Source organism: Rhinopithecus roxellana, chromosome 11 (genome assembly GCF_007565055.1).
Source record: "Rhinopithecus roxellana isolate Shanxi Qingling chromosome 11, ASM756505v1, whole genome shotgun sequence".
Classification (NCBI taxonomy): domain Eukaryota; kingdom Metazoa; phylum Chordata; class Mammalia; order Primates; family Cercopithecidae; genus Rhinopithecus; species Rhinopithecus roxellana.
The window spans coordinates 54,130,779-54,143,278 of NC_044559.1; the positions used below are offsets into that span (position 1 = coordinate 54,130,779).

Here is a 12,500-nt window from a genome sequence, read left to right on the forward strand (position 1 = left end):
CGATATTGAGTCTTCCTATCCAAGAGCATGGTATGTTCTTCCATTTGTTTGTGTCCTCTTTTATTTCATTGAGTAGTGGTTTGTAGTTCTCCTTGAAGAGGTCCTTTACATCCCTTGTAAGTTCGATTCCTAGGTATTTTATTCTCTTTGTAGCAATTGTGAATGGGAGTTCACTCATGATTTGGCTCTCTGTTTGTCTGGTTTTGATGTAGAGGAATGCTTGTGATTTTTGCACATTGATTTTGTATCCTGAGACTTTGCTGAAGTTGCTTATCAGCTTAAGGAGATTTTGGGCTGAGATGATGTGGTTTTCTAAATATACAATCATGTCATCTGCAAACAGAGGACAATTTGACTTCTTCTTTTCCTAACTGAATACCCTTTATTTCTTTCTCTTGCCTGATTGCCCTAGCCAGAACTTCCAAGACTATGTTGAATAGGAGTGGTGAGAGAGGGCATCCCTGTCTTGTGCCAGTTCTCAAAGGGAATGTTTCCAGTTTTTGCCCATTCAGTATGATATTGGCTGCGGGTTTGTCATAAAGAGCTCTTATTATTTTGAGATACGTTCCATCAATACCGAATTTATTGAGCGTTTTTAGCATGAAGGGCTGTTAAATTTTGTCAACGGCCTTTTCTGCAACTGTTGAGATAATCATGTGGCTTCTGTCTTTGGTTCTGTTTATATGATGGATTACGTTTATTGATTTCCATATGTTGAACCAGCCTTGCATCCCAGGGATGAAGCCCACTTGATCATGGTGGATACAGTTTTTTGATGTGCTGCTGGATTCAGTTTTGCCAGTATTTTATTGAGGATATTTGCATCGATGTTCATCAGAGATATTGGTCTAAAATTCTCTTTTTTTGTTGTATCTCTGTCAGGCTTTGGTAACAGGAAGATGTTGGCCTCTTAAAATGAGTTAGGGAGGATTCCCTCTTTTTCTATTGATTGGAATAGTTTCAGAAGGAATGGTACCAGCTCCTCCTTGCACTTCTGGTAGAATTCAGCTGTGAATCCGTCTGGTCCTGGACTTTTTTGGTTGGTAGGCTATTAATTATTGCCCCAATTTCAGAGCCTGCTATTGTTCTATTCAGGGATTCAACTTGTTCCTGGTTAGTCTTGGGAGAGTGTAAGTGTCCAGGAAATAAGTGCAATGTGGTGCTGAGAAGAATGTATATTCTGTTGATTTGGGGTGGAGAGTTCTGTAGATGTCTGTTAGGTCCACTTGGTGCAGAGATGAGTTCAGTTCCTGGATATCCTTGTTAACTTTCTGTCTCATTGATCTGTCTGATGTTGACAGTGGGGTGTTAAAAGTCTCCCATTATTATTGTATGGGAGTCTAAGTCTCTTTGTAAGTCTCTAAGGACTTGTTTTATGAATCTGGGTGCTTCTGTATTGGGAGCATATATATTTAGGATAATTAGCTGTTCATATTGAATTGATCCCTTTACCATTATGTAATGGCCTTCTTTGTCTCTTTTGATTTTTGTTGGTTTAAAGTCTGTTTTATCAGAGACTAGGATTGCGATCCCTGCCTTTTTTTGTTTTCCATTTGCTTGGTAGATCTTCCTCCATCCCTTTATTTTGAGCCTATGTGTGTCTCTGCACGTGAGATGGGTCTCCTGAATACAGCAGACTGATGATTCTTGACTCTTTATCCAATTTGCCAGTCTGTGTCTTTTAATTGGAGCATTTAGTCCATTTACATTTAAGGTTAATATTGTTATGTGTGAACTTGATCCTGTCATTATGATATCAGCTGGTTATTTTGCTCATTGGTTGATGCAGATTCTTCCTAGCATTGATGGTCTTTACATTTTGGCATGTTTTTGCAATGGCTGGTACCTGTTGTTCCTTTCCATGTTTAGTGCTTCCTTCAGGAGCTCTTGTAAGGCAGGACTAGTGGTGAGAAAATATCTCAGCATTTGTTTGCCTGTAAAGGATTTTATTTCTCCTTCACTTACGAAGCTTAGTTTGGCTGGATATGAAATTCTGGGTTGAAAATTCTTTCCTTTAAGAATGTTGAATATTGTCCCCCACTTTTTCTGGCTTGTAGAATTTTTGCTGAGAGAACTGCTGTTAGTCTGATGGGCTTCCATTTGTGGGTAACCCACCCTTTCTCTCTGGCTGCTTAACATTTTTCCCTTCATTTCAACCTTGGTGAATCTGACAATTATGTGTCTTCAGGTTGTTCTTCTCGAGGAGTATCTTTGTGGCTTTCTCTGTATTTCCTGAATTTGAATGTTGGCCTGCCTTGCTAGGTTAGGGAAGTTCTCCTGGATGATATCCTGAAGAGTGTTTTCCAACTTGGTTCCATTCTCCCTGTTACTTTCCGGTACACCAATCAAACGTAAATTTGGTCTTTTCACATAATCCCATATTTCTTTGAGGCTTTGTTGGTTTGTTTTTACTGTTTTTTCTCTAAACTTCTCTTCTCCCTTCATTTCATTCATTTGATCTTCAGTTACTGATACCCTTTCTTCCACTTGATTGAACTGGCTACTGAAGCTTCCGCATGCATCACATAGTTCTCGTGCCACAGTTTTCAGCTCCATCAGGTCATTTAACGTCTTCTCTATGCAGTTTATTCTAGTTAGCCATTCTTCTAATCCTTTTTCAAGGTTTTTAGCTTCCTTGAGATGGTTTCAAGCATCCTCCTTTAGCTTGGAAAAGTTTATTATTATCCATCTTCTGAAGCCTACTTCTCTCAACTCGTCAAAGTCATTTTCCATCCAGCTTTGTTCTGTTGCTGGCAAGCAGCTGCAATCCTTTGAAGAAGAGGCGCTCTGGTTTTTAGAATTTTCAGCTTTTTTCTGCTCTGGTTTCCCCCCATCTTCGTGGTTTTATATACCTTTGGTCTTTGATGATGGTGACCTACATTTGGGGTTTTGGTATGGATGTCCTTTTTTGTCAATATTGATGCTATTCCTTTCTGTTAGTTTTCCTTCTAACAGTCAGGACCCTCAGCTGTAGGTCTGTTGGAGCTTGCTGGAGGTCCACTCCAGACCAGGTTTTCCTGGGTATCACCCACGGAGGCTGCAGAACAGCAAATATTGCAGAACAGCGAATGTTGCTGCCTGATTCTTCCTCTGGAAGCTTTGCCTTAGAGGGGCACCCAGCTGTATGAGGTGTCAGTCGGCCCCTACTGGGAGGTGTCTCCCAGTTAGGCTACTCGGGGGTCAGGGACTCACTTTGGGAAGCAGTCTGTCCATTCTCAGATCTCAAACTCCATGGAGGGAGAACCACTGCTCTCTTCAAAGCTGTCAGACAGGGACATTTAAGTCTGCAGGAGTTTCTGTTGCCTTTTGTTCAGCTACGCCCTGCCCCCAGAGGTGGAGTCTACAGAGGCAGGCAGGCCTTGTTGAGCTGCGGTGGGGTCCAACCAGTTCGAGCTTCCCAGCTGCTGTGTTTACCTAGTCAAGCCTCAGCAACGGTGGACACCCCTCCCCCAGTCTTGCTGCCACCTCGCAGTTTCATCTCGGACTGCTGTGCTAGCAGTGAGCAAGGCTCCATGGGTGTGGGACCCACCAAGCCAGGCGTGGGATATAATCTCCTGGTATGCCATTTGCTAAGACTGTTGGAAAAGTGCTGTAAGAGGGTGGGAGTGTCCTGATTTTCCAGGTACTGTCTGTTACGGCTTCCCTTGACTAGGAAAGGGGATTCCCTGACCCCTTGTTCTTCCTGGGTGAGGCGATGTCCCACCGTTTCGGCTCACACTCCATGGGTTGCACCCACTGTCCAACCAGTCCCAGTGAGATGAACCTGGTACCTCAGTTGGAAATGCATAAATCATCCATTTTCTTGGTCACTCATGCTGGGAGCTGTAGACTGGAGCTGTTCCTATTCGGCCATCTTGGGTGGTTCCAGGTTGTGTGTTCTTTATGAGAATCTAATGCCTGATGATCTGTCACTGTTTTCCACTAGCCTCACATGGGGCCATCTAGTTGCAGGAAAACAAGCTCAGGGCTCCCACTGATTCTACATTATGGTGTATAATTATTTCATTACATATTACAATGTAATAATAATATAAATAAAGTGCACAATAAATGTAATGCACTTGAATCATCCCAAAATCATCCCCCACCTCGGCCCTGGTCCATGGAAAAAATGTTAAATTTGTTCACTTTCTCTGGTGTGAAAAAAGTTGAGGACCACTGATCTAGATCATAATTTTTTTCATTTATTGTGATACTGTAATCAATGGCCTAGAGATGACAAATTTCTCAGCATGGAAGAAGCAACTGCTACAAAAAAGCAAAAAGAGATCATCAGAGACAGCAACATAAAAATAGTCATTGGGCACACACTCCTCAATGATCTAAGTAAGGGCCTCACCACAGTGATCTCTAGGTTTGGTTACCCAAAAATAAGGACTCACAAAAGGAGATTAACGGGCTCTTCACTTAACTCATGGCCTGGTGGTAGTGTGCCACTGTGGGCTCAATGGCAGCCTCCTAGGGTCTGCCCAGTGCTGGCCCCTATAAATAATAAAAATGCTGCTCTCCTCTTCTCCCATTGAATTTTGAAAAGAATTAGAGAGCCCTGCCAATTTTTATGTAAATATTTTCATTTAAAAAAAAAACAGAAAACAAGACTATCACGTGGCCAATGTCCCTATGTCCCCAGTGAGGAATAGAGGCCCTATATCAAAGTTAAAGTTCAAAGTGGACATGGAGAATTTCATTTCTTAGGCCTTTTTGCATAATAGTGCACAGGTGACTGTGATCCCCAAAATCCCTGGCATGAGAATGAGGAGGAATTAGATAATGTTCTCTGGTTTTCAACTGGAGGCCACCACCACCAAGATCCTGATCTGACTACAGGTAGGTCTCTTCAAGCCACTACATACTTCCATCATTATGGCACCCATTACTGAATAGGTTGTTGCTACGACACATTGTCTATGTCTACCCCTGACTGTATTCACCCCCCATCCCTGAGGGGAATTGTTGCAATTAGGACCGTTTTAGTGGGGTATATGGAAGACTAAACCAGCCAGACTACCAGCACCTAGTGTCTTTGTCTCTTAAAAACACTATCGGCCGGGCGCGGTGGCTCAAGCCTGTAATCCCAGCACTTTGGGAGGCCGAGACGGGCGGATCACGAGGTCAGGAGATCGAGACCATCCTGGCTAACACGGTGAAACCCCGTCTCTACTAAAAATACAAAAACTAGCCGGGCGAGGTGGCGGGCGCCTGTAGTCCCAGCTACTCGGGAGGCTGAGGCAGGAGAATGGCGTAAACCCGGGAGGCGGAGCTTGCAGTGAGCTGAGATCCGGCCACTGCACTCCAGTCCAGGCGACAGAGCGAGACTCCGCCTCAAAAAAAAAAAAAAAAAAAAAAAAAAAACACTATCGACTGTCTTGGGGAAAAAAAAAATATGTCTTCATTGCTGTGCTTAAGGAAGCCAAAGTTCACCATCTGGCCTTTTGCTTAAGGCCCTGTGTGACTGCAAAATAATTGACTATTGGTGGCTCATGCCATAGTTCTGTCTTTGGCACTGGTGTTACCTGACATTATGACTATCACAGAGGCTACTACCCAAGCTGAGGCAAATGGTTATAAAGCAATTGACATTGTAAATGCCCTTTTCAGTATCCTTGTCCACAAAGATGATCAAGATCAGTCTGCCTTACATTAAATGGGCTGCATTACACCTTTAACGTCCTCCTCAAGGCTATGACATGAAAACAGCACCAATCCCAGATGAAGCACTGGCCTTCCACTATATTCATCGCATCCTCCACTGGGCCCAGACAAAAACACCACCCAGCAAGGGCTGGGTCACTCTCAGCTTTAGTCACTCTCAGCCCCAACAAATAAAAGGAAAGCCCAGACTGGAGCTCTCACATTCCCTTCATGAACATCTTCATGACACTATCTATCAGGTTACCAAGAAGACCTCTACCCTTAGGTGCAGCCTAAAGATAGGATGTTCTGGAGACCCTTCAATGACCACATAGGCTGTTTTTCCCCTTGGCCTTCTCTGATACATTTTGTCATTTGAGTTACACATCTCACCAACCTCTCTGTTTGCCAATTAGAGTCTATGACAGAAGGATACTGCCACATGTCCCAAGGTTCCTGTTGAACACTTGGACCCGTAATCTCCTACAGTTGGCTGAAAGGAAACACCCTTTGATAGACTAATGACTTTTACTGGATTTGGTGGACACCGAGCACATAAGCATGCCATAAAATAGTCTCAAGACCAGAAATTCCAACCAAATATTATTGTTCCCTAGTTATTTTTAGGTATTCACACTGTAACCTGTAAAATTTCTATAAACTATATGCTCAACTACATAGTCATGAACCAAAGAAAAATGATCTAATGAGATTAACTTTTAAAATTTAAAGTTACCTGTAATTATTATACTTACTACTATGTCTTTTCTCTCTAGGAAGTTTTTCATTTTTTTTAATCTGCATTTCCAGTTTTGACAATGAATCTTGACGTTCAAGTGCAAGATTTTTGCCTGGTTCTTCTTCATGAGCTACATAAGGAGATGCATTTAGTCTCTTAATGGAAAAACAGACCTACTGTGAAATCTCTAGATTTAAACTTGCAACTGTGTAGCAAAATTTTCTCATTTTGATAAATTTGTAAGTAAATTATCATAAATCCAGATGTGACATGACTACTATAAGAACATTTTTAATGGGTGTGTGTTGAAGCTCATTATTTCATAACATTTCTAGGCATCTGATACAAATTAGTCACTAGTTTCCTTATGTTATTTATACTTTAGGTTAATACATATTCACAGAAATAAAAATAAAAATGCATACGTACAATGTTATTTATTATACCATATACGTAATTGCAAAATAGTCAAAACCACATAAACTTTCAAGCAGAGGAGACTGGTTGAATAAACTGAGATATGTATATACAGTAAGTCCTCACATAATGTCATTGATAGAATCTTGGAAACTGTGACCCTAAGCAAAATGACACATAATGAAACTGATTTTACCATAGGCAAATTGACATAAACAAGAGTTAAGTTCCTGCAGTATGTTTTTGTAACAAAAACATCACAAACTTCGAAATAAAGACCCAAAACACTTCCAATAGTAAACACTAAAATAAATGTGAGCTATACATAGATTTAAGAAAAAATAATAAAAACAAGTAAGACGATTATTTTCCCAATTTGTGGTTAATCAGTGAGTGATGGTTGTCATAGTGGTGGTGAGTTAAGTCAAGGAATGCATTCCTTGATTTATTCAAAGAATAAATCAAAAGCAAAGCAAAATTGTAAGGAACGCTTCCTCCCATCATATAATTTAAAAGCAATCACAAATATGGTAGCCTACAGACTGCTTTTGTACTACATTGTTTATTGTCACGCATTTGTATAATTATTGTATATGAATTTTTATTTTACAATAATTTGTATCCATTCATTCACTTGATTTCCAGCCTACTTATTCCAGTTAACGGTTGCAGGTGGTTGGAACATATCCTAGAAGCTCAGAGCACAAGGGGGGAACTAGCCCTCAACAGAATGCCATGCCATATCAGGGCGCACTCAGACACATACCCATACTCACTCAGTCAGGGACCATTTAGACACACCAATTTATCTAATACACATATCTTTGGAATGTGGAAGGAAATTGGAGCACCTAGAGAAAATTCATGCAGACACAGGGAGAATGTGCTAACTCCAGACCATGTGCCTGGCTAGAATCAACTTTTTTTCTTATTAACATTATAATCAAACGATGTTGAACAAAATGATGTTACTCAAGTATGTGCTGTACCACACACTATGGTATAGTACATATGGTAAATAATGTGGTACAAACAACTGTAAGTGTAACTGTAAAAGAAATTAAACATGTCTATAAATTGACTTGAAGAGATTTCAAAGAATAATGTGAAGGAAAAAAATACCTATAAAGGGGAAAACTTGAATGCCATCTTTGGGGAAGGAAGATGAAGAAATGAGAAAAAAATAGAGAAGGAAATAGAGAGATAGTTATCTTTACAAAAAGAAGCAGAGGAAAGATATAAGAAACAATGTTGTTGGTTACCTACAAAATGAGGGGAGAGGACTGGGCAAGAAAATATACTCCTCTAACTTTTTGCATATATATTGTTTTACTTTTGAAAGTAGTTTCATGGCCTACAGATTTCAAAAACAAAATTAAATCAACAAGGAAAAGAAGGTGTGATGAAAACTAAAAGGAAATAATGAAATCATTGAAGAAAAAATAAAAGCAATAACTCATCAATATAGTATTTGACATAAACCCTCACTATTGGACATGAGAGGTGGAGGTGGAGTGCAAACAAATCACGAAATCTTTTTAGTTGGTTTGTTGTTCTAGTATATGTTAAGCAATCTGAACTCAATTTGAGAGGAATTAGAATAGGGAACAAATAACTAAAGGTATTCATGCGGTTCAGAGTTCCAGCTAACTCAGCCTCAGGGTCCATAAAATGGAAAATAGCTTCTTGTTTGGGGCTCCTTCCACTGTGAGACAACCCCATCCCATGCCCACTCACACAGTCTACACTGATGCACTTGCTAAGTGCTTTTCTGTGGGGTAAAATGGGACGCTGGTAGAGCTGGGGACCTGTCTCTATCTAGCCTATGGCTTTTAATATGCTCGTAAGTGAATAAGGTTAATTGTTACTTTGAGTTTGGCCTGTTACTTAATAGATCAACTCAAAAGCTGGCATTTCTGTTTCTGACAAACTACCACAAACAGCAGGGTGGTCAATGAAGCACAAAGCCTTTCTGGAAGGAACACTTTGGTAGGTGCTAGTGAGCCTGCAGGACACTCTCAGTGGAAAGGGAATGGGGAGACTACTGGATCAATTGCAAGAGACTCAGCATCCCACATGGCACTCTGCCAGTCATGTCAATCATGTCTTAGTGCCAGCAGACACCATGGGGTTTTCTAGAATGCTAATGTATTATTTACATGAGCTTTTCAATTCTGACATGGAACAATAGTCTCTTTATCCTCTGATTCACATACCAAGATATCCAATGAGTCAACTGAAAAATCTAGCAGATGGGGCTCTGAGAAAGCTAGGGAAGTAATTTTGTGGTTACTGCTCATGGCCCTAAGTTAATGGGCTCAAAAAGTTGTAGACTCTGCACACTGAGTTGCACCTAATGACTGTTCTTAGCCCTAGGCACTCCCCTAAAACTGGTAGACAGCCTGTAATGTAGTCAGTTATTGAGACTCATGCTTTAATGAAAAACAACACAAAGTCCTGATGATCATTTTGCCCGCACTAAGAGACATGGGTAGTGTGCCTTCACAATAAAGTGATAATCTTGTTTAACTTAGGGAGCAAGAGGGACACATTGTGGAGCTTATCACTACAGAATGTCTCCTTAAGAGAGTCTTGACAGTGCCCATATTGCCTAAGGAAGTGGAGGAAAGGGGAATGAATGACGCAAACATCTGAAATCCTCTCCTTCCTCAGTTGTATACTATTTTTGGCTCTGACAGGATTGCCCACCCATGACATGTTCCCTGCTACTGGAAAACATATTTGGGCCATCATCTGCAGAGGCTATAATGGCCCCTTGAGCCACACCGCTGTCTCTAAGGTCACTGATGGAGTGAGGACAGTTGTGTTCCCTGCTACTGGAAAACATGTTTGGGCCATCATCTGCAGAGGCTATAATGGCCCCTTGCACCACTCGGCTGTCTCTAAGGTCACTGATGGAGTGAAGACAGTAATGACAAGATTTGACCAGACGCAGATCTCTAGTTTCATTTCATAGCCTTTACTAGCTCAATTAAACCTCCTTATAAGATAATGTCAATTAATTTGTGGCACAATTCAGATCTTCACTGACAAATTTCTGGGCATGGAAAAAGCATCTACCACCAAGATAGCAATGTGTGACCAGTGAACAGTGTGACCTAAAAATAATTTGGCATCCACTCCTGGGTGATCTAGTTGAGGGCTCTCCCCAAGAAATATCTGAGTCTAGTTAATCAATGATGGAATCTGAAGTAGGACACTGATGGACTTTTCACCAAGAATCTCCTGGCCAGGTAGTGGGCCATGGATACCAACACACAGCCCCACTAAATCCAGACTGTGATGACCCCTATGACTCATGAAAGTGCTCTTCCCTTTGTACCTCCCAGTGATATTGAAATGAATCAGAGAACCCTCCACTATTCTTACTCAAACTTCATGCTCTCGAAAATAAAGAAATTTAAGAGTTAGGCCAAGATCCCTATATTACCAGTGGTAATCGAGAATGTATGGTAACATCAAAATTTAAAGGGAAGGTGGGAGGAAATTGCATTTTTAGGGTCATTAGGATACTGGTGCACAGGTGGCTGTGATCCCCACAACCTCTGACACCAGGAACTGGGGAAAAGAAGTAATGCTCTCTGGTTTTGCGTCTGAGGGCACCACCAACAGGACCCTCGGTCAAACACTACCGTGAGAGTATCCTTTCAGACAACTGCAAGACTCCATTTTATTCCCCTCCCCCACCAAATGTATTGTTGGTATAGATGTATTTTCTATGTGAACCCCCACTTGCATTCATCCCAATCCCTGATGGGAACTGAGGCATTTAAGGTCATTTTAGTTGGGCAAATAGAAGAATGTAAATATCCAGATTAACAGCACCTAGCACCTTCATTTCCCAAAATAGGTTCCTAGGAAGAAACAGAAATGGCTGTCGTCATTTGTTGAGCTTACTGAAGCAAAAGTTCTCCATAAGACTATTTCTTCATTCAATAACTAAGTAGATCTTGTACACAGCCTCAGGTGCATAATGACTCAATTGATTTTGCTGGTCCATTGCTATATTACAGCCCTGGGCACCAAAGACACATGAAACTATAGTTGTCATACAGGATATTTTCCAAACTGAGGGAACTTGGTTTGCAACAACTGACATCTCAAATGCCTTTCCATATCTTTTTTTCACTTAGATTTTCAGTTTAACCTTATATAGAATAAGTTGGAAAACATAACTAATATCCTTCCACAAGGCTACCAAACTGCTCTAATATCTGTCATCAATGCATAATGACCTCTAAATGGTCTGGTCCCAAGGGAGGACTAGCCTTTCATTATATTGATTATATTATTTAAGTGGACTCAAGCAAGGACATCACCCAAAAGGACTGGCTGCTCTAATGACTCACCGGTGGCTCTTAGCTGGGCCATTAGTTCAGACAAGATACAGTTACCTAGTACCTGGACGAAATGCCTAGGATTCATCTCTAAGGGGTGACATCTCATTCCAGAGGAGACTGCCAAGCTTTGATCTTTTCTGGTCTAACAAATAAAAACAAGCCCAGGCTGGGTGCAATGGCTCACACCTACAATGTCAGCACTTTGGGAGGCTGAGGCGGGTGGATCATTTGAGGTCGGGAGTTTGAGACCAGCCTGGCCAACATGGTGAAACCTCGCCTCTATTAAAAATACAAAAATTAGGCAGGCGTGGTGGGGCATGCCTATAATCTCAGCTACTTGGGAGGCTGAGGCAGGAAAATCACTTGAGCCTGGGAGGCAGAGGTTGCGGTGAGCCAAGATTGGGCCACTGCACTCCAGTCTGGGCAAGAAAGTGAGACCCCGTCTGAAAAAAAAAAAACAAAAAACAAAAAACAAAAAAACAAGCCCAGCAGTTACTGGAACTGTTTGGATAAATACGGATAAATACACTCTCATTTTCCCTATGTGTGATCCTTGATGACATTCATTCATCTATGGGGTTACCAGAAATTCTGTTTCATTTCAGTGGGGCCATGACCAAAAGGATGCCCTAGAGGCCCTTAAACAGGTGTCCTAGGTTACCTTCCCCTCGGTTATTATGATCTCCATTTGCTGTTTTGAGTTACAGATCTAAGCAATATCTTTGCTGATTGGTGCCTATGGCAGAAGGCCACAGGTGAGAGGTTTTAAGTTTTTGGGCCCATAATTACTTTGAGTTGCCTGAAAGGCACACTACTTTAGAAAGACAATTACACATTTGTTATAAAGCCTTGGGGGATACCGTGTGTCCTGTGGTCACGAAATAATCTAAGGGCCAGAAATGTCAACCAAAATGTATCAATATATTTCCCTTTTTTTCTTTAATTATGGTAGGGTATTCACATTTTAGTCAAAGTGTAAAACTTTTGTGAACCAAAGCAAAAATACCTTCGAATGAACTTACTTTTAAATAATTTAAAGTTATCTTTACTTTTTATACTTACTAGTAATTCTTTGCCCTTTGAGAGTTCTTTGTTCCTTCACTTGCATTTCTGATTTTGACATTGAGTCTTGATGCCCAAGTGTAAGATTTTCATCTTTATCATGAGCTACAGAAAAAAATGTGTTTAGTCCGTAAATTAAAAATAAATCTATTTGAAATCTTCTCTCATTTTCTCTCATTTTTATAGAGTTATGAATATATTACCAAGATGCTATATATACTATGAAAATTGTGAGAAGAGTTTCAATAGGTGTGTGTTGGAACTATCTCATCATATCAATATTCCTGCAC

General features: G+C 40.8%; 1 protein-coding gene across 1 annotated transcript in view; it reads right to left on the minus strand.

Annotated features, from left to right (window-relative positions):
- Positions 1-12,500, minus strand: part of CCDC7 (coiled-coil domain containing 7) — a 502,976-nt gene that overhangs the window by 206,841 nt on the left and 283,635 nt on the right. Inside the window, exons 24-25 of the mRNA XM_030940622.1 lie at positions 12,211-12,315; positions 6,387-6,500 (exon numbers count right to left, since the gene is read on the minus strand). Coding sequence (XP_030796482.1) covers positions 6,387-6,500; positions 12,211-12,315 — 219 coding nt within the window. The remainder of the gene's footprint in view (positions 1-6,386; positions 6,501-12,210; positions 12,316-12,500) is intronic.